Source organism: Neltuma alba, unplaced genomic scaffold (assembly GCF_004799145.2).
Source record: "Neltuma alba isolate B1F8T4 unplaced genomic scaffold, ASM479914v2 tig00012821_pilon, whole genome shotgun sequence".
In the NCBI taxonomy this organism is placed as follows: domain Eukaryota; kingdom Viridiplantae; phylum Streptophyta; class Magnoliopsida; order Fabales; family Fabaceae; genus Neltuma; species Neltuma alba.
Genome location: NW_021637213.1, coordinates 17,403 through 39,377, shown reverse-complemented (window position 1 = coordinate 39,377; position 21,975 = coordinate 17,403). Strand labels below are relative to the sequence as shown.

Here is a 21,975-nt window from a genome sequence, read left to right as displayed (position 1 = left end):
GCCAATATGCTAGGAACTCTTTGGTATCGACTTAAGGATCTTTGGATCGTGTTGCTTTTCTCTCTATCTCTTTCTAAGTTTTGTGGTTCGTAATATTATGAAAATTGGCATTTACCAGTCAAATTCCTAAGAGAGCCCTCAATTCTGGACTATTTTTTCCCTCTCCAGTTAAGAATATGTAAAGTGCTATGAAGAATATATTACATCTGAATCCTGATGTTTTGGTTTCAAATGCAGACCAAATGTATCTATAGGCTGTATATAGTTTCATGACAAGGTGTAGTTCAGCATTGATACTTGGGAGAGACTCTTAGCGACATTTTATTTGCAAAACTAAGTAGAATAGACTTGAAGTGCATGTTAGGATAATTATATGAGTATTTATTATTAGTTTAAATCTATTTAATATAGAATGGATGCTTCCAAACAATTTTGTATAATTCATTTAGGAATGCTTTACAAGAGAATTTGACCCACTGGCAATATTTTTTGATCATTTTTGCTTCATATAAAAACAGCAAGTGTTATCTAAAGAGACATAAATCCTGCCAATGCCAAACAACCGAGAACAACAAAATAATTATATAGAAAGCTTCTACCATGAGTCATTAATGATCCATGTTACTAAGATCTTAATTCATTCTACACTATCTAATGGAAAAGGAAACTCAACTCGAAGGCCTAACACAGAAACAAACCATGCTGACTTGTTTGGCCAAAAGAGTAAAATTGTACTGATTTAACAAAAGGAAATATTCTGATTCACAATTAAGAACCTTGCAGAAATGTTTGGAGAACTATAAACAATGCTATGATGATCTTCCATCTTCTTGAGCTGAAAATGAAGTTTCTCTATAATTACTTACTTATTGATCAGAGGATGACACTATCGAACTTGAATGGTTACTAACATCAACATTGGGTATATCTTGTGGATAAAAATAAGGCTTTTGAGGCATTTCTAAGTCATTCTCCTCCCCCTCAAGCATCTCTGCAACTTTGTTAATTGAAGGACGATCATTTGGCTTAGTTTGGATGCACCAGAGTCCCACAATCATCATTTTCCTTGCCAACTTCATTTCTTCTTCTATTGCGTTTTCCATGTTAATCTCATTTCCTTCATTTAATTGATCATAAACCTAGAAGGGGAAGTAAAAATGACTTGACTGTGCAGCAGACACATTTAGATCCTTTCTTCTACCAGCAATGTCCATTGATAACTTCCCAAAACCATACACATTGGCTTTGTTAGAGACTCCACCCAAGTTTCTATAGAAAAGTTCAGGGGCCATGTATCCTATTATTCCTCTTATAGCTGTGAGTGACACAATGCTATCACTAGTAGGATAGAGTTTAGCAAGGCCAAAATCAGAAACCTTAGGGATGAAGTTGTCATCAAGAAGGATGTTGTGTGGCTTTATATCAAAATGCAGAATTTGCATGTTGCAACCTTTGTGAAGATATTCAACACCATGAGCTACTCCAACAGAAATGGCATACAACTGATGAAAATCCAAGGATTGCTCATTGTCATGTTTAGAGAAAATGTATTTGTCGAGAGATCCATTTTGCATGAACTTATACATAAGAGCATGTTTTGATCCTTCCACACATATTCTAACACACATCCCTACTAATACATTTGTTTGTCTAATGTAGCAGCAGAAAGAAATACCATTCTTCAAAAGATCCTTCAGCTTAGCCGGGGCAAGACATCTCATGATAACTTCTAACTTTTTGGTAGCCTGCATGGCATGTGCTTGCTGGTTGCACTGTTTCAAAGAATCTCAGAAAGAAAGAGTCATAAATTAATTTCCACTGCTTATATATAAAATTTTTATGATTTTACTTCAAAAAATTTGTCCTACACCAACCTTTTCCCCCTTCATAAATTTTTTATGAGCTATTCATTTAATTATTATAACCTTTACTGAACCCTAGTGTATTTTTATTTTATTTTTCCTAAATCTCTAATAAACACTAAACTAATCAACAAATAACTTTTTGAGTTAATAAGATGTTAAAATTTAACATCATTAAGGTTTTGGTTTCTAATTTAAAATAAGTGGTTTTGATACTTGAAATTTGATTTCATTTTGATTTGCTTAAAGATTTTTGGTTCTTGGAACAATGTTTTAGGAAATAAAATCATTGGTTTCAAATTTCAAAAACTAAAACAAAAATAAGGTCAAATTTGAAGAACTAAGAATAATATTAACCCTTTAAGTTCATACAAATATCATCAATTATTATACTATTCTACTCATAATTATAAAGCATAATATCTTATTAATCATATGCCACTTAATTTTAGGCCACATATAGATAAACCCCTACTTATATTATATTCTTTCACTGAAGGGACACCAATTAACAATAGAAATGTTTTTTGTTTTAATATAAATGTAGAAATTTAAGAGGATTCATCACTGCAGTTTAAAAATGAGAGATGCTATGTGCACATAACCTAAAATTTACGAGGCTATATCCGATTTGGCCTTGTAGTTTTAGGAGATTTCAGGCAGTTGAGTTTCTATCTTAATATATATGAAGGAATGCTGCCCATTTAAACTAATATTATTTCTAAATCTTGGACAGAGAAAATTCAGATATTTTTGTTGAATTAATTGGGGTTAATATCATCTTTAGCTCATGAAATTTGGTCTTATTTTGTTTTTTGTCCTTGAAATTTAAAACGAGTGATTTTGGTCCCTGAAACCTTATTTCAAAAATCAAAAACATTGTTTCAAAGACAAAAAATCTTTAGATAGATTAAAATAAAGTCAAATTTCGGGAATAAAAACTATTGATTTTAAATTTTAGAGGCTAAAATCAAAACGAGATCATATCTAAGGAACTAAAAATGATATTAACCTAATTAATTGTATTCACTTTAAATGAACAAGTAAGTGAAAAAAAATATTTAGATAATATATTCTGAAGTTATACATTTCTTATAAAATGCCTCCGGTTCTGAATATAATTTGCACTGCAAAATAAATATTATATCTAGAACGTATGAAAAGTTCTTGGGAAAAGATTGTACCTCCCGCTTAAGATTGACTCTCACTATTTTGCTTCATTATTCCAAGTGGCAATGAGTGTGAAGCTCCGTTAGAGGTGTTTGTTCTGGTCCTTCTCAGCTCAACTAGATTAATCGGAATTTAATGTGGCTTTGAGGTATCGTGTGGTTAGGATGAGACAAATAATTACCTCCAATAATTAAGATTTAACAAAATTATTCAACAAATATATCTATAAATAATAAAGTAATATTGCTTATTTTGCAGTTATACATTATAAATGTAGTTTGTACTTCCTCCTTAGGGTTAAGGTATAAATGTGTTTTGAAAGTTTTCATTCAGGAATAATATTGTCCCATAAGTTTTTCGCGTTCAAAGTTTCCCTATAAGTATTAAAATGAAGCAATATTGTTTCTTATCATTAAAAATGTTAATGGTAAATATTAATACTTTAATAGTCAATATTAGTTTTAAAAACTTTCGGGGCGAAATTTATACATAAGCCCTTCTCCTAATAGGTTAATATTATGCCAATGCACAAGCTATTTTCACAATAATCATGGTACTTTCTCGCAAGAGCAACCTATATCACTTTTTGTTTTCTCTGTTTTGCAGACATTTGGTCATACATCTACTATCTGATAATGTTAGGTATCCCTTGACTTTAACAAACTTATCTAATTTTTAAGAGTACAAGAGTAGACAGTGCAATGATTGGCCAAACAATAGAAATTCCAACGTATACTGGTTTCCGTTAAAAGGCACGTTCTTATTAATTACCTATGATCTCTCTTGAATTTTCATCAACAGCTATTTGTCTCGGGAGCTTCATTTCTACTGCTTGTATATAAATTTTTATGAACTTGCTGTCAAAAATTTGTCCTGCAGTCTTTTTCCCGTTTACAAATGCTTTTTTACTAGCTATTCATTCAATTACTATAATCTTAATATGATGAGATTGTACATTTATTTTATTTTTCTGATACGATGTATAAGTAATTGTGCATATATAGGTTGTGAAGTAATAGCTAGTGCCAAAAACCTACCACCATACTGATATAACGACATCCTATTCAATGTGGCACTAAGTATTTTCACATCTACCACAGTACTTTCTCATAAGAGAAACTGATATCAATTTTTGTCTCCTGTGTTTTGCAGACAAATGGTTGTGGACGCACACTCTATCAGTGTTAGGTATCCCTTGACTTAAACAAACTAATCCAAATTTTAAGAGTACAAGAGTAGACAGTTCAATGGGTGACCAAACAATAGAAATTCAATACTAGTTGCAGTTAAAGGGCACATTCTAATTATTTATCTTCTATTTTAAATTTTCATTGCCAGCTCTTTATACGGGGGCCAAATTTGTGTTGGGGGCTCCATTTTTCCTTGCCCTTCTGATCTATAAATGGCGACAAAGGCATTTATCTATGTATGAAAGCATTGAAGATTTTCTGCAAAGCGACAACAACATCATCCCCATAAGGTACTCCTATAGAAAAATCAAGAAGATGACAAAAGGGTTTAAAGTAAGACTTGGAAAAGGAGGCTATGGCTCTGTGTTCAAAGGACAACTTCGAAGTGGTCGTGATGTGGCTGTCAAAATGTTGGATAAGGCTAAAGCCAATGGTCAGGAGTTCATCAACGAAGTTGCTACACTTGGTAGAATCCACCATGTTAATGTGGTGCAACTTGTCGGTTACTGTGTGGAGGGATCAAAGCGTGCTCTTGTATACGAGTTCATGCAAAATGGGTCTCTTGACAAATACATTCTTTCTAAACCTAATGACAATGAGAAATCCTTGAATCTTCATCAATTGTATGCCATTTCTCTAGGAGTAGCTCCTGGTATTGAATATCTTCACAAGGGGTGTGATATGCAAATTCTACATTTTGATATAAAGTGCCTGTTTGGCATCACTTATTTTGAGCTTATAAGTAGCTTATAAGCTCTATAAGCCCGATCGACATAATAGGTCTGTTTGATTGGGCTTTTTTGCAATCGGGCTTTTGTCTTAAAAGCTATAATAAGCTATAAGCTAAAATTAATAGCTTATGACTTGTAGCTTTTAAAATATGGAGAGAGAGAAAGTTAAGAAATTTATTATCTCCTTTGGTTTTTATTATAAGCCTCAAATAACTAATTTGTCGATAATAAAAAATTAGTTAAAATTAATTGAAAGTAATAAATAAGTTAGAAATATACTTTTATTTTTAAATATACTCCTAAAAATATATTTTTATTTTTTCATGTTTTATTTTATATTTAAAATATTTTTTATGACTTCTTCATATTAAATTATTTTAATTTCATTATATTATGTGAAATTATTTTTTTAATCATGTTTTATTATTTACTAAAACTCATATCTATTTTGTTCATTTTACAACCAAACTTATTTTTGCTCAATCATTATCCAAACAATCTTTTATCAATCTCACTTTTGCAAATAAGCTGCTTTTCTAAACTCTAATCCAAACACAATTCAGCTTATTCAATTTAGCTTTTACTCAACTTCACTTCTCCATAAGCTACTTTTTCAATAAACTGCTTTTTCAATCGCTCATCCAAACGGACCCAAAGCCGCACAACATTCTTCTTGATGACAATTTCATCCCAAAGGTTTCTGATTTTGGCCTTGCTAAACTTTACCCAACAAATGATAGCATTGTGTCTCTTACAGCGGCAAGGGGAACTATAGGATACATGGCTCCTGAGCTCTTCTACAAAAATGTACGTGGGGTCTCCTATAACGCTGATGTGTATAGCTTTGGGATGTTATTAATGGAGATGGCTGGTAGAAGGAAGAATCTGAATGTGTTGGCTGAGGAATCGAGTCAATTTTATTTTCCTTTTTGGGCTTATGATCAGTTAAATGAAGGGAATGAAATTAGCATAGCAGATGCAACAGAGGAAGAAATGAAAGTGGCAAGGAAAATGCTGATCGTTGGGTTGTGGTGCATTCAAACCAAGCCTAGTGATCGTCCTTCAATGAACAGAGTTGTGGAGATGCTTGAAGGAGATGAGCACGATTTAGAATTGCCTCAAAAGCCTTATCTATATCCAGAAGAGTTACCAGCAAGGGATGACAATGCAAATTCAATACGGCGATCCAACTCATCAAGCAATCATCCTTCGATGGAAAAGGCTCTTGAAGCAGAGGAGCAAGAGTCAGTATTGCCTCAGCAGTCTTTTCTATATGCACAAGATTCACCAACAATTGATGTTAGTGCTCATTTACGTTCAACGCCTAAATCCTCTGATCCTTCAGTGAATAATCCTAAAGAGACAACCTCATTTTTAGCTAAAGATGATGAGAGATCAATATAGTATTGTACATGAGTACTAATGACCTTGATATATATATTTTTATTACGAGATACTCTTAAATATGAATAAGAAGTGGGGGTTGTATCGACCTGAGAAATGGATGCATGTTGGGCTTCCATTTCTCATATCATGTGATACAGTAAGGAAGAAGCATTATGTCTTTCTGGATAGCTATGTTTTTGAGGAAATTGATAAAAATGTTTTACCTACTGCCTTGGTCCTAGGACTACATTTATCAGAAGAGGCATGCTCGAATAGGGGACACATATTTAATGATCCAAAGTATGTGAAAGCTTTTCATATAATGGTATGTATTTTGCCCTCTCAGTTATTTGGTAGTGTCAGGATCCGTCTTTCCTGGCAGATAACACATGCACTTTTTATAAAGAAGCAAAAGGATATGAACCACAAGCTTCCATTGATACAGAATGATAGTTGAACTATATATAGCATAACTTTGGATGCACTTAAGTAATACTTTTCCTAGTTCTTTATTTTTATTTGGCAATTTTAGAATCTTCTCTTCGCGTCAATATGAATTCTAACCTCTTGTCTAGCTTTCTCCTCTCGTGATCTTTGCCCCTGCAAACCTCCTAAATGGCTAGTACGTGTAGCAGCATCATGCCAAGACTAACATCTTATTATATGTTCAGAATTTTCTCTGAAGAATTTTGATGTAATGGGACTTTTTGTCCCTTCGACGGTTGCTAATAACATTGTACTTTTGTCCATCTGATGAGACAATGTTTTCACAATCGGACAGTTCAAGATTTAATAGTTGAAAGATAAAGTTTTAATTAAACTGATATAATTTCAAGAATATGTATAAAAACAAAGATATCTTAGATACTACTCCAGTCCTTAATATAACACCTATTTAACTAATTTGATTAGATTAAGGAAGTTAGGTAAGTTAATTAATTATAAGAAAAGTAACACATTTTTCCTAAAGCACCATAATTATCTTTATTAATACTCCCTCACCTTTTTCTACTTGATTATGATTGAGGGAGTATCCATAGGGGTAATTTAGAGAAAATTAATAAATATGAGAAATAGGTTTTACATTTAGGACCAAAACTAATTCAAGAATTGGGTTCTATATTAAGAACCAGATGAATATTATTTATTAATATTCTTACTATACATGACAAATTTATGGTCAATCATGTCAACATGAAAATAATAATATTTATTGTCAATTAGAAATCACCATAAAAATCATCATATATAACCAGTTAATTATCCGATCAAATCGGCACATGCCTTGAGTCCAAAAAAAAAAAAATCGGCACATGCCTTCATGATAAACTAAAACCACCAATGAATCATCATCAAATATACACTTAAAAAAACTAACCCAAAGACAAATAAAAGCCAAAAAGTAACATAACTTGTGTAATTAAAAATAAAAAATAAAAAATAATTTTGACTAATTTGTCACAAATTCACTTTTAGCCGGCTTTTAATTGTTCTGAATCATATACACACACAAACACACTACTTTAGTTCTTAATATAAGATTCAATTAACTAATTTGAGAATATCAAAAAAGTTACTAAATTACTTTAAAATATTTATATTTATCGTGTTTTTCAAAATTAATTTTTCTCAATTTTCAGTCATTTTCTTAATACACATAAGTATTTCATAAAGATTATGTAACTACTACAATTAAGTTATTCAGTCATTTTCTTAATTTTTTCAAGTTAGTCAATTGAGGCTTATACTAACTAGCGAAGGCAATATTTATATTTATATATATAACTCGTTTGTTATTCAATTTGATTATGGCAACATTAGTTTGAGAGATAATTTGCATTGATTATATACTACTCTTCCTGTCCTAAATGTAAGACTTATTTTGTAGTACACTACAAAATGAGTCTTATATTTTTGAATGAGTGGAATAATATTTTTGGCGTGGAATGGTGGATGACCAAAATAACGTTGGAAGTAAAAAATGACCATTCACAATCCATACTTATCTTGATGAAAATATTATACTTGTTGAGCAATGAGTGAAGCCCTTTCTTGAGGATTTTTCTATCTGAACATGTGTTTAATTACCATACGATGAAGTCATGAAATGCTGCATATATCTATTAAAGGGATTGGTGAAAGTGTCCTCTATTTTTGTATGCGCAATTACTGTCTTTTTTGAGACAGTTGGCTAATAGATTCTGTATATTAAAAAGGGAAAATTGCAAAAAAAAATTATGAAGATTGAAAAATTACAAAGTATTTTGTCAAAGTATAAAAACCTATACAAATCTTATAGTGAGTCCTAATTTACGATTTTATAATTTTTATGATTTTTTTGTAATTTTTTATATTGAAAAAGTAAGATATAAGTGGCCTAATATAACACAAAATTATGTAGCATGGGTAAATGATTTTTTTTTTAATTATGTATAGGTATCCTTTTATTAGAAAATTTGTATAGTTGATCAAACAAATAGGTCACGTTTCTTGCTCTTATTGTTTGGCAAGCCCAATTCCCATGTGGCGGCTTGTTTCCCGCTTCATAGCAGATGACTTGTATTGAATAGTTTTGTCATGGTTTGCATTGCTTTTACTTCCCCCAAGCCCATTATACCTAAATAGATTGAGTGGGAATGAACCAAAGGTCCGAATCACTAGGTCCTTTTCTTTAAAGACGTGAAAATCATATACTGTCTAGCCAGGCAACAAAAACTCTTCTTGCTAATAAGAATTTAGTTTAGAACAACACTTATGTAAGTTTATCATATTTATTATATCAAATTTTTCAATCATATATGACTATCTGTCTTATTTTTAAAATATTAGCATTTAAGAAATTTTAATTATGAATTCACATGAAACAAAAAAGAATACATGACCATGTATGATAGAAGAAATTGACATATCAAATACAAAAAACTTGATCAAAGTTCTTTATATTTGATTTAATATTACATTCGATCATTATTGAACTACAAATTAAATCTTATACTTATCCTGTCCTTAATATATGAATCTAATTAATTAATTTGAGTAAATTAAGGATACTAGTTAAATTAGTTGGTGTGATTTTTTTTAAAACAACTTAAGCATCTTTCTTAATTTCCTTCCTTCCTCTCCTACTTAATAATTATTAGAAAAATATTAATAAGGTTAATTTAAGAAAGAATTGATAAGTATATTAAATATATCTTATGTATAGAATCAATATCAACTCTCTAATTAAGTTGTAGATTAAGTAATGGAAGAGTACAAAAGATAGGAGGTGGTAACTCACAAAGTCATGGATGCATTTTCATGTAAGAATCAGACTTGGTTGATAAATAATCTATAAAAATTTCTATAAGTGCTTTATAAGCCCAAAAACATGCCTTGACATTATTGAAACGTCGAAATCCTACTTGTCTAAACTTTTGTTTATAAAAAAATTTTATACTCTTATGATATTTGATGTATGAACTAATTATTGAGTTGAGCTTGGCTCTAATAAGATCTATTTTTCATATTTATATATTTTTTTAAAATTATCCTATTGATAACCTCTCAACCATAATATAATCAAGCAAAAGAAGGAGAGAGGATATTAAGAAAGATGATTATGACATTTTAAGAAAAACATGCAATATTTTTTATAATTAACTTACCTAACTACCTTTCTTAATCTAATTAAATTAGTTAAATAAATCTTATATTAAAAACTGCGAGGACGTGCTTGGACATATCAAGACCAATTCTAAACGTGCCTGTATCTATTTCAATTATGAAATTTTATTCTCCAAAAATTATATTCAAACTTATTACTTATTTTTTTTACCAGAAAAACTTATTATTTATTTGGACCATTGAATATGTAGTTCAAATATAAATTTGGAATCGAATCATTCTACTTTGAGATTGGTAGCTTCAATTATGACACCTTTTTTCCGCCCTAAACTAATACAGTCAAATTGATGTGGTAGCTTCAATTCTGCAGTAGAGTTTCAGGGCTTGATTTTCCGTTTGAGAAAAGAAATCATTGATAAGAATAAAACATTTTTATGAGTGCTTAGTGTTCAAATCACGAACTAATTAAATATGTACAACTACATGACTTCTTCATTTACTTATTTATTGAAAAAGCAATATTGATTCTGATGAGTCATTTATAGAATTCGCGCCATAAAAATGGGTTGAAAATTATTCAAGTTGGATAGACAAGCTTTTCATTCATAAATACATTTTTGTGGGAAAGACATGTCAAAGTCTAAAATATTTAATGCTAGACAAGTGGTTGGGTGAGGGGTCTGCTTTCATACTCACAAACTTCCACCCTTGCAGGCACGTTATTGAATTTCTGAGTGTGTCTCAGTTTCCTGAATATTGATTCTGATAAGTCATTTATAGAATTTGCGCCATAAAAATGGGTTGAAAATTATTCAAGTTGGATAGACAAGCTTTTCATTCATAAATACATTTTTGTGGAAAAGACATGTCAAAGTCTAAAATATTTAATGCGAGATAAGTGGTTGGGCGAGGGGTCTGCTTTCATACTCACAAATTTCCACCCTTGCAGGCACGTTATTGAATTTTTCTGAGTGTGTCTCAGTTTCCTGGAAACTCATCAAAGTCTGAAGTAAACTTTTTTCATTTGTAATATGCCTCTGGTCATAGCTAGACTAAGCCTCTATTGGTCCGATGAAGAAATCAAGGCCTACTGAGGGTTTCTTGATGACTTAATTTTCCATCCATACACGCTTAGCCTTTGGCTTTAGTCATAGCTGTAAATAGTGATGACCAAGTTAAAAATAATTGATATCGGCGGAACCATGGAAGGAAGATAAGGATGTTCCTTTGGTTGACCACGTGTAAGCCGTAGCAACCGCATCTTCGAAATTCGTATCTAATCTCATTGTCTTGGAAACTTTCTCGGAAGCTTCAATTATTCTTCATTCAGTTTTATTTGGCTCTTCAATATTGATGAACAATTTATATATTTTTGTAAAAACACATCCTGAGTCTTTTGATTTGCCTCAGACTCACCATTCTCAAAATCTAACTCACCTAAACGTTTTCTTCCTTTTCCCCGTAAATGAAAAAAATTTTAGTCCTTAATATAAGAGCTAATTGAGAGTTGAATTTGATCCCACATATAAGAATTCAATTCACTTAGTCTCTTATCTTTTTCCAAAATATCTCTATTGATTATAAAGGCTCTCACTAAGGAATAATTCCAATCATCCAATACACATTGAAAACGGTAGTTTAGGGAGACTAATATATATTTGTGACAAATAACCAACTTTATTAATTTTTTTAATATCTCCAAATTTGTAAACTAACTTTTATATTTAGGATCGGAGAAAATATCAATTTAATTTCCTATGCTCTGCTACAGAGCTAATATATTTTGAACCTAAGTCTGATACCCAAACGTTTCTAGTTTGTGTCCTTAATTTTTATCAAACACATACTTCAGGTACTAAAAACAAGCAGGTGTGTGTATGTATTCATATATGTATGGAATGTCAACGGGAATTGTATCCTCCTTATATTGTTCTCTATATATGTTGCTACTTCTTTATCCCTACGTGATCCGAAAATATGCAAATTAAAGGAGGAAAATTTGATTGAGAACTGATGTTTATGTTGATACTTCAAGTGCATTATAGAAACCTTTTGCAGCAAACCTGCATGAAAGCTTTATCTGGTATTCATAGATGAAAAACATGCTGATTAAGAATGAATGATATATTTTCCCCCTTAGTTGATCATACCAATATTACGGCATAGATTACTCGTGAAGAGAATAAACATTGACAGAACATGTAGGCTCAAACATATACGCAAACAATGACAGAACAACACACAACAAAAGGCTAACCTCCAAATGTACCAAACCAGTTAATATTTTATCATTATTGACTGTCCTCAATCTACTTCTTGGATTATTTCTAATCCTTGCATCTGACTTCTTGTGGGCACGCTGGCCCTTTTTCTTGTTGACATGCCTTCCATATTAAAAGGATTCGGAGGTATTGGTAATTTATCTCCTTCTCTTTCTAACATTTGAACCACTACTTGCATTGATGGTCGATCCACAGGATGCCACTGAGTGCACCACAATCCCACTATTCCCAACTTTTCTGCAATTTTAGCATCACCTTCTTCCTCAATATGAATCCTTACATCCTCCCTTTCTTCTAAAATATTATAAATCCATTCGGGATAGTAAATGTGGGGAGCATTTTCTTTTGTGTCATGGGTGATCCTTCTTCCCCCTGTTAATTCAAGCAGCAACATCCCAAAACTATAAACATCTACTTTATGAGACACATTTCCAAAATTTCGTGAGAAAACTTCTGGAGCTATGTAACCCAATGTTCCTCTAACATGAGTCATTGACACTATACTTCGATCTTTGAAGCACAACTTGACCAACCCGGAATCACATATTTTTGGAGTGAAGTCATCATCCAATAAAACATTACCAGGTTTGATGTCAAAATGAAGTATGCGTTGCTTACACCCTTGATGAAGGTACTCAATTCCTTTGGCTATACCTAAAGCTATACCATGGAGCTTTTTCCAACCAATAAAGTTTTGCCTATTATCTGATGAATTTATGAAATTTTGTAATGAACCATATGGAAAGTATTCATAAACCAGCGCTCTTCTAAAGCCGTTAGCACAAAAGCCCATTAAGCGAATAATGTTGACATGATGGATTTTGCCTATTGTTCCAACTTCAGTGATGAACTCTTCCCCATTTCCTTTAGAATTATTGAGGATCTTCACTGCAACTTTGAAATCAGATGAAATGTTTCCTTTGAACACACTACCGTAAGGTCCTTCCCCTAACTTGACTTCAAATTTATTGGTAATCCTCTTGATTTCAGCATAAGAATATCTTGTGGGCTTGAGAGCTCTATAATCTTTCAAAAACTTCTCAATTATGGCTTGGTTTTCTTTCCGTGATTTGTAAGAGTTGCGGATATAAAGAATTGCAACTAAAATAATCACCAATAGAAGTGAACCCATGATTGATCCTGCACATATGATAACTCGGATATTTAGTCTCAAAAAGTATGATTTACCTTCAGCAGAATATACATAGTTCATTTGGGAAGTTAACCTGTAATTACAAATTTGTTTGATGAACCTGCAAAAGAAATTAACATGATTGGTCAGATAAGCATACTGATATAAGCATTTCAAAGAAGCCATGCCTTATCGCTTAAAGAACACTGGTATTTGCAAGAGACAAGAAATGAATATATACGTTCATGTTATTTTCTATGTGTATTAGAACTGGTACCTATATTCGCGGATAAATGCTACGCTTGGTTTATCTAAATGATTTGCCATATAGATATATTCAAAAAGTAAAGCAAGTTTTGATGCAAGAGTTTCATATTACCACGGTGAGGATCCTTGAAACATGTAGTATCATTGCCTCTATTACCATTGTTGAATCCACATCTTGCTCCATTTGATTCACAATGTTTGCACAATGGATTAGACCACATCAAATGAAGAGTGTTCTCAACATTAAAAATTTCAGGCGGAACAAATGAAATGTTAAATATTTTGCTGCAAAATAACAAGGGAAGTCCACGAATCAGACTATAGGATGAAACGGCATATACTTGGTAAGTAGAGCTGCTGAGGCAAGTTGAAATAAGTACTCCATCTCTTGGTGACGAGCAATTGAAAATTGTAAAGTCATCAAGATTCCGGTCGGTGAACTTGAAAGGGGAAGGAAGAAGAGTGAGGTTACGTAAATGCCTTGAAAGGCAACCAGAAGCATATAGTTGAATGGTTTGAGATTTGTAATCAATATGTTTGACATTGAAATGGACTGATCTAGGAAGCTCAAGAACAACGTGATTAGCAGAAGAACATTGTAAATCAAACCCAGGATAGCCGCATTGTGCTGGTTGGCGTCCTATTACTCGGAAAGGAAACCGAACAGGAAGGTTTCCGCATGTTGTTTCAGGTTCTGGACAGCTATTCCAGCTTCCTACAGACTCTGAAAACCTAAGAGTTAGCAACAAGCATACAGAGAAGAAGGAGTTTACAAGTGAAGTTTCCATGTCCTGGCTTTCCCCAAGTAGCAAGATGAGATAGCAAGTTCCCAATCTCATCTCATATACAAAACCAAGAGATTTTTCCAAAAGAGTATATCTTTCAAGCGTCTCCTTGCATAATGTACCTTCTCACGTCAATAAACTCTCACTTTTGTGAAGTATTGGTAGCCCTGTCAAGCTGTCAAGTGTCAACTTCAAAAGAATTTCTAGAAACCTCTCGATGATAAGAAACATGTGGTGTCAATACACACATGTTTGTTAATTTTTTACAATGCAGCCAAACGGTCAAAAGGAAGATTTTCTAGGCAAATTCTTGATTATACGAAATACATGTTTGGAAGGACTTTTATATGTCTTTTAGGAGTTGAGATTACTAATTACTCTTCATTTTGGGATCTTCATGATAAGGGACATGTTTTCCCCATCAACACAATTACTGGTAGCTCTGTTTCTGATTATGGCATTATGCAGAACTTGCAACGCATCAGATGGACACCAGACCTGTTCTAGTCTGTGTGCAAATCACAACATTAGGAGCCCTTTTCGACTAAAAGACTCTCTAGAGCAGTGTGGTGATCAGAGGTACAACCTTTCTTGCGAGCAAAACCAACTGGTAATGTACTGGCAATCTGGGAGATACAGTGTTTTGTCCATTGATTATGAGAACTACACAATCCGATTGAGGGATGCTAATATTGCGGAGTTGGATTCCTCTTCCCTCCCTGAGTATTCTTTGACAGACTACAACTTTAGCAAATCAGATCCATATACCTCCACCATTTATGGACCCAGTGAAAATGGAGATTTGCTATGGTATGAATTGTACACAACTATGATGATGATATACGTAAGGTGTGAACACCCTCTGGATTCCCCTGGCTTTGTGGACACAGCGCCTTGCTTCAAAACTTCAAATGGCTCTGTAGCTTCTTCTTCTTCTTCTTCATTGAATTTGTATGCCTATGTTGGGATGGGAATTGTAGCGTATGTGGCGTTAGATGACAATTGCCGTATAGAAATGATGTATATGACATCGTGGCCTGCTCTGAAGAACAACCAGTCTTGGTCCTGCACAGACATCCACAATATGCTTCTTTATGGCTTTGAACTTTCTTGGCTCAAAAGTCACTCGGGTAAGTCCATTAATCAATTTAATTCCATTTGTCAATACATATATACTCTACAAAACTGGAGCTTTTTATATTTTTTTTTATATTTGATCTTTTAGTTTCATCGGTCGCTACGCACTGTGCATACGCACCTTCGCACCCTAGCTATGCATAATCAATAGTTCACCACCATAGTACGTTTAACTTTTGCGTAGTTATATGAAATATAGGTTTTTTTTCCTTGGATATCATTTTATTGTTACTAAATTTGTTATTTTACAATATTCTAACACATATCCTTACTAATACATTTGTTTATCTGGTGTGATTGCAACAGAGAATAGCATTTTTGAAATGATCCTTCGGAGCATCCTGAGTAAGGCATCTCATGATAACTTCTAACGCTTTTGTTTAAGCCTGAATGATACATGCTTGCAAGTTGCACTGTATCAACAAATGTCACGAAAAAAAAAAAGATTCAAAAATTTCTACTGCTTATATATATATAAATAATTTTATGAATATACTGTCAAAAATTTGTCTATATCACCTTTTCCCCCTTCACAGATTATTTTTATGTGCCATGCATTTAATTACTATGATCTTTATTGACTGGTTGTCGTTTTTATTTTATTCTTCTTATACGATATATATATATAGTTGTTTATTGGTTATTATGAAGGAATAGCTAGTCCTAAGAACTCATTCATACTAATAAAACTTGACAAACCTACTATGTGGCACTAACTCACCTTAATCATAGTAACCTTTGGCAAGAGAAACTAATACCAACTTTTTCATCTTGTTTTGCAGACTATAGGATATACTTCGCTCTGTCTGTGTTAGGTATCTCTTGACTTTAACAAACTTAATTATCTAATTTTTACGAATACAAGAGCAGTAGAGAGTGCAATGACTGCGCAAACGAGTTTCAGTCGAAGGACACGTTCTAATTATCTATGTTCTCTTTTAAATTTTCATTAACAGCTTATATTGGAGCTAAATTTGTTTTGGCAACTCCATTTCTCCTTGGCCTGTTGATCTATAAATGGCGATGAAGACATTTATCAATGTTTGACAACATTGAAGATTTTCTGCAAAGCGAGAACAACATCATCCCTATAAGGTACTCCTACAATGACCTCAAGAAGATGACAAATGGGTTTAAAGTAAGACTTGGGAAGGGAGGCTATGGCTCCGTTTTCAAAGGACAACTTCGAAGTGGTCGTGACGTGGCTGTCAAGATGTTGAATAATGCCAAAGCCAATGGTCAAGATTTCATAAACGAAGTTGCTACCGTTGGTAGAATCCACCATGTTAATGTGGTGCAACTGATAGGTTATTGTGTGGAAGAATCAAATCATGCTATTATATATGAATTCATGAAAAATGGATCTCTCGACAAATACATTCTCTCTAAACCTAATCATTATGATCAATCCTTGAATCTTCATCAATTGTATGCCATTTCTCTTGGAGTAGCTCGTGGTATTGAATATCTTCACAAAGGGTGTGATGTGCAAATTCTGCATTTTGATATAAAGCCGCCCAACATCCTTCTTGATGACAACTTCATCCCAAAAGTCTCTGATTTTGGCCTTGCTGGACTCTATCCTACAAATAATAGCATTGTGCCTCTTACAACAGGTGGGGGAACTATAGGATACATGGCTCCTGAACTATTCTACAGAAATGTAGGAGGAGTCTCTTGCAAAGCTGATGTCTATAGTTTTGGGAAGCTATTGATGGAAATTGCTGGTAGAAGGAAGAATTTGAGTGCATTGACTGAAGAATCCAGTCAATTTTACTTTCCCTTTTGGGTATATGATCAACTAAACGAAGGAAATGAAATCGACATGGCAGATGCAACAGAGGAAGAAATGAAAGTGGCAAGGAAAATGATGATCGTTGGGCTGTGGTGCATTCAGACCAAGCCTAGTGATCGTCCTTCAATGACCAAGGTTGTGGAGATGCTTGAGAGAGATGAGCAAGACTTAGAATTGCCTCAAAAGCCTTATGGTTATCCGCAAGATTTACCAGCAAGGGATGATAGTGATCTTTCAAGTTCAATATGGGGGTTCAGGTCAAGCAATCATCCTTCAACGAGCAAAGATGTAGAGATGCTTGAAGGAGAGGAGCAAGAGCAAGATTCGCCAACAAATGATGTTGATGATCATTTCTGTTCACCGCCTCCAGTGAAGAATAATCCTAAAGAAACAACTTCATTTTTAAGTAAAGAAGATGAGAGATCCATATAATTGTAAAATATACGCAGGGTACTGGTGATATATTGACTTTATTACGAGAGACTTAAATACGAATGAGAACCGAGGGTTGCACATAATGAGAAATGGGTGCATTTTAGGCTTTCATTTCTTACATTATATGATGTATTCAGGAAGAATCATTTCTCCAACTTTCTGGATAATTATGTTTTTGAGGAAATTGATAAAAATGTTTTAGCTACTGCCTTGATCATTGGACTACATTTATCGGAAGAGACAAGCTTGCCCTTGAAAAGGGGACGCGTATATTTAATGATCCAAAGTATGTGAAAGCTTTTTCTTTTTTTCCTTTTTTTTTTTTGATACAAGTATGTGAAAGCTTCCCCCCCCCTCCCGCTAAAGTATAGGTATGCTTCTATTAGAGATAATCTTATTTGAGATACTGTTGGATACTAAATGTGGGTACTTCTCACAGCGGATATTCAAACCTTAATTTATCATGTTGTGAGGACCTAATTTTTTTTGCTAGACTCAGGGGATGTTTGGGTAAAATCAAAACTATGATTTCAGAAGTACTTTTACAAAATAAAAAGTAAATATTTGGAGGAGTTTGTCTCCGTAAAGTATCCAAACACCCAGTCAATCCCGTTGGTTATGTGAAAGCTTTCCGTATAATGGATTGGATTATACATGTTGCCGTCTCAGTTATTCGGTACTGTAAGGATCCATCGTTGTTTGCAGATAACACAAATGGGCCACGTCTTTTCCTCCTATTGATTTGCAAGCCCAATTCCATATGGCGGCTTGTTCCCCTCCACGCTTGGTCACATGATCCTTTTGCTTCCACTAGGCCCATGATCCCGAAATACATTAAGTTGAATTATTTGTTTGTGGGCTTGGGAATCAACTACTGGATCCTTGCACTATCATTTTGAGAGATATAACAATTAGGAAGAATTATAATTAAGTTCTAAGAAAAAAAATAATTATAAGTAAATTTCAATAATAATTAAATTATTATTATTTTCTATCTTAAAACTTTTCATTACAAACTGTTATGTTGTCATCAAAATTTTTGAGTAATTATATTGCTTTTTTAAATCTTCATAACAATTTTTCTAAAAATTATCCACTCCCTGCCAATAAAAAATATTCTCGTTAATAAGAATTTCGCCGATAACTCACAAAATCATAGATTGAAATGTTACTTTTGAGATGAAGATTTTATTGTCAATAAAGTTTGTCAATCTTTTTATAAGTGCTTTTTTTAATACAAAAACATATTTTCACTCGTGTGAACTTTGATCTAGTTCACCTAAACTTTTTATTCACAAAAACATTGTATATTATCTATTTTAATTATCAAATTATGTTCTCAAAAAATATATATTAAAACCTAATATTTATTTTCAGTAAAATAATGGCTTAATAATAATTTATTAACACTTTTATTTTAATAATATTATGTACCGTGCATTGAATTACAAAATTTAATTGTGGCCTAAAATAAAAAATCAAATTTATTTATATAAACTATTCCTTAAATAGTGTAGTTACTGTATTTTATAAACAATAAGCCATAACAATTTTAGTTCAAATGACGGAACTGTAACTTATTTTTATAGATATTATCTACTCTAAAGTTTTGGTGATAAAAAATAAGTAATTTATATTATATCCTATGAAAGTCTAATTTAATCTTTTTTTTCGTTTTAACAATTTATTTTTTATGTTGAAATTTGAAAATATATGAGAGCAGATAATATTTATTTTTAAAAAAAAAAAGGGGGAGTAGCAGGGTGTGGTGGGGTAAACAGATTTGGAGTGGTGGCGTGGAACGATGACGGTGACGGTTGGGGTGATGGCCTCCGCCAAAGAATAGAAGGCTCACAATTGCCCTTCCCATTCCAATTTGCAAACACGAGACGTCTCTGTTTTCTTCTGCAACGCCCTTGGAGTCTTGACCCCCTTCCCTTCTCCATTCATCTCTCCCTCTCTCTCCTCTCCCTCTTGTTCCGCCGCCCAGCCTCACGTTCTTTGTTCATTGTATCTATTCTTAAACCCATTCACTGTCTGCCTGATTTCGCGCCGTTTCATCGGAACTCAGCAAGAAGGAGGTGCTCAGCAATTAAAGCGTTGAAGCTTCAATTTCTTGCAAGTGATCTCAATGAATGAATAAATGAACGAACGAATTTATCGACTTATGTGAGGAAAAGGTGGAGTTATCAATCTGTGCGTTTCGTTGGAATTCCTGGTCATGGAATTGCAATTCATCGAAAAGGGTTTTGATTATGCCCGTAAAAGAAAAAAGTGGCTCTTTCTACTTGCTGCTTTTGGCTTCACTGGGTACGGTGCTTTCAAAATTTATCACTTGCCTTCAATTGCTCGCAAGAGGAAGAGACTTTTAAAGCTTTTGGGAGCATTGATATCCATCTCCGAAGCAGTCTCCGAATCGGCAGAAGCTGTAGGGGTCGTCTCGAGAGATATGAAAGAGTTTCTGCGCTCTGATTCGGATCAATTGCCTAATAGCTGGAAGCAACTTTCCAAAATCACTCGGTCACGTGAGTTTTCAGATTCTTTGGTCAGCGTTACGCAGGCCTTAACTCTTGGTGTTTTGCGAAGTTATCATTCTATGAATAACACTGATCATAATCAAACCAGCCATAGTTCAAGTCTTGTGGATCGGTTAGTGGATAAACTGTTTGCCCCCTCTGGGACAGGCTTTGTTTCTGTAGTTGTTGGAAGCTTTGCTCGGAACCTAGTCCGTGGTTTCTATTCAAATGGGCATTCGAGTGGAGAATCAGATTCAAGTTTAAGCAATACGATTAGTGTCAGACATCTTAGCTCCTCCAATTTGGAATCTGAACCTTTGCCAGGATGGGTGGATGCGGTTTGCAGTGAAAAGTGCAGGGACCTAATTGGGAATTGCGTCCAACTATTTGTAAGTACAGCAGTTACTGTTTATCTTGACAAGACCATGCATATCAACACGTATGATGATTTCTTCTCCGGCTTGACTAATCCAAAGCATGAGAGTAAAGTGAGAGACATGGTGGTTTCTGTTTGTAATAATGCCATAGAGACACTCGTCAAAACATCTCACCACGTGCTAACAAGTTCGGACCCAAATGCCAATTCAAGTTCAACTGATTATTTGCCTATTGAAGAAAGTTCAAGTCCAGCTAGAGATGAGAATTTAGATGAAGAAACAACATCTGTTGAATTAAAAGAAGTTTCAGATGAAGAAAAAGAGAGTGGATGGATGGGCAAGGTATCTTCTACATTGGCTGTTCCCAGCAATCGGAGGCTTATTCTTGATGTGACTGGTAGGGTGTCATTTGAGACGGTTAGATCTTTCATGGAGTTTGTGTTAGAGAAGTTCTGCGCTTGTATCAGAAGATTTGCAGATGTTGTGCATGAGACAATAGTAGAAATTGTGACATATGTAGCAGCCAAATCCGCTGTTATAATTACAATATGTCTCTCTTTGTGCCTGCACTTAATGGGTGGCGCTTGGACTTTGGTTCCTGCTTAAGTAATATATGAGAAATGTTTCATTCATCAAGTGGATTTGAATGGAATTTCGGACTCAGATGATGCTGGGAAAATGCAGCAACAAGTGCGATTTCTTTGTATATCAAAGAATGATGGTCAATTCCATGTCACTGAAAGAATTAACAATGAAGATAGATGTCAAGAGTCGTGTGCAATTGTATCGACAATCTTTCCTCGGCATTCAAGGGCCCGGTCTCCTGCGTTTTCTATAACTTCATTAGAGAAAAATCGTCATCTATTAATTATACAGTCATATTTGTTTCATGGTGTAATGACTAGTACACACTCTTGAATTGTAACCATGCTGTAAATATACTATTCTGTATATATAACTCAAAAGTGTTTCTTGTTTGAAGTTGTAATGACTAGAAATTCTTAAAGAGTAATCTTGCTGTAAATATATCATTTCATATAATATATACTGGCTCCGGTCCTACATATAAAAACTAATTTGTAGTAAACCAACTCTGATATTTAGGATCAGACGTTGTATTTCATAAAGTCATTTCTACTTATAAAGCAGGTACATCTTCGGGTCGTGGTTTGAACTGCGTTTATAAACAACTAAGAGCGAGTGTCAAGATGAAGCTAAGTGGACTGCTGATATGTGATCCATGAAATCTTCTGGGTGCTTAGTGGTAGCCTCCTTTCATGGATGGCCATTTCACTTCAGGAAAG

At 33.6% G+C, this 21,975-nt stretch overlaps 3 protein-coding genes and 2 pseudogenes across 4 annotated transcripts; 3 read left to right on the top strand and 2 right to left on the bottom strand.

The window, feature by feature from the left end:
• Window positions 1-17,781, top strand: part of LOC114731308 (rust resistance kinase Lr10-like) — a 49,897-nt pseudogene extending 32,116 nt beyond the window's left edge.
• LOC114731309 (protein PHLOEM PROTEIN 2-LIKE A10-like) lies at window positions 517-21,695 on the top strand. Of its 2 annotated transcripts, XM_028918447.1 has the most exons (2): window positions 517-523; window positions 20,135-21,695. In XM_028918447.1, exon 2 carries the CDS (start codon window positions 20,228-20,230, stop codon window positions 21,275-21,277), a length of 1,050 nt encoding a protein of 349 aa, XP_028774280.1. In that variant the 5' UTR covers window positions 517-523; window positions 20,135-20,227; the 3' UTR covers window positions 21,278-21,695. The 2 variants fall into 2 exon arrangements, with proteins under 2 accessions (XP_028774280.1, XP_028774279.1); XM_028918446.1 differs by lacking the exon at window positions 517-523 and having other exon boundaries at window positions 19,844-21,695.
• LOC114731312 (LEAF RUST 10 DISEASE-RESISTANCE LOCUS RECEPTOR-LIKE PROTEIN KINASE-like 2.4) lies at window positions 722-1,602 on the bottom strand (annotated as a pseudogene).
• Window positions 4,112-6,566, top strand: LOC114731314 (rust resistance kinase Lr10-like). The gene is made up of 3 exons (XM_028918451.1): window positions 4,112-4,220; window positions 4,371-4,924; window positions 5,605-6,566. Exons 2-3 carry the CDS (start codon window positions 4,457-4,459, stop codon window positions 6,355-6,357), a joined length of 1,221 nt encoding a protein of 406 aa, XP_028774284.1. The 5' UTR covers window positions 4,112-4,220; window positions 4,371-4,456; the 3' UTR covers window positions 6,358-6,566.
• Window positions 12,086-14,499, bottom strand: LOC114731306 (rust resistance kinase Lr10-like). The gene is made up of 3 exons (XM_028918444.1): window positions 13,739-14,499; window positions 13,454-13,480; window positions 12,086-13,367 (listed from the first exon to the last, which is right to left on the bottom strand). Exons 1-3 carry the CDS (start codon window positions 14,463-14,465, stop codon window positions 12,250-12,252), a joined length of 1,872 nt encoding a protein of 623 aa, XP_028774277.1. The 5' UTR covers window positions 14,466-14,499; the 3' UTR covers window positions 12,086-12,249.
• Window positions 21,696-21,975: the final 280 nt, after the last annotated feature.

Bases quoted from the DNA above. Each gene is read 5' to 3' on its own strand.
- LOC114731314 (XM_028918451.1), top strand. From the start codon at position 4,457: ATGTATGAAAGCATTGAAGATTTTCTGCAAAGCGACAACAACATCATC. The intron at 4,925-5,604 runs ATAAAGTGCCTG...ATCCAAACGGAC, and splicing joins TGCAAATTCTACATTTTGAT to CCAAAGCCGCACAACATTCT.
- LOC114731306 (XM_028918444.1), bottom strand. From the start codon at position 14,465: ATGAGATTGGGAACTTGCTATCTCATCTTGCTACTTGGGGAAAGCCAG. The intron at 13,481-13,738 runs GTAATATGAAAC...TTTCTTTTGCAG, and splicing joins TTTCAAGGATCCTCACCGTG to GTTCATCAAACAAATTTGTA. The intron at 13,368-13,453 runs GTTAACTTCCCA...TCATATGTGCAG, and splicing joins AAACAAATTTGTAATTACAG to GATCAATCATGGGTTCACTT.
- LOC114731309 (XM_028918446.1), top strand. From the start codon at position 20,000: ATGGAATTGCAATTCATCGAAAAGGGTTTTGATTATGCCCGTAAAAGA.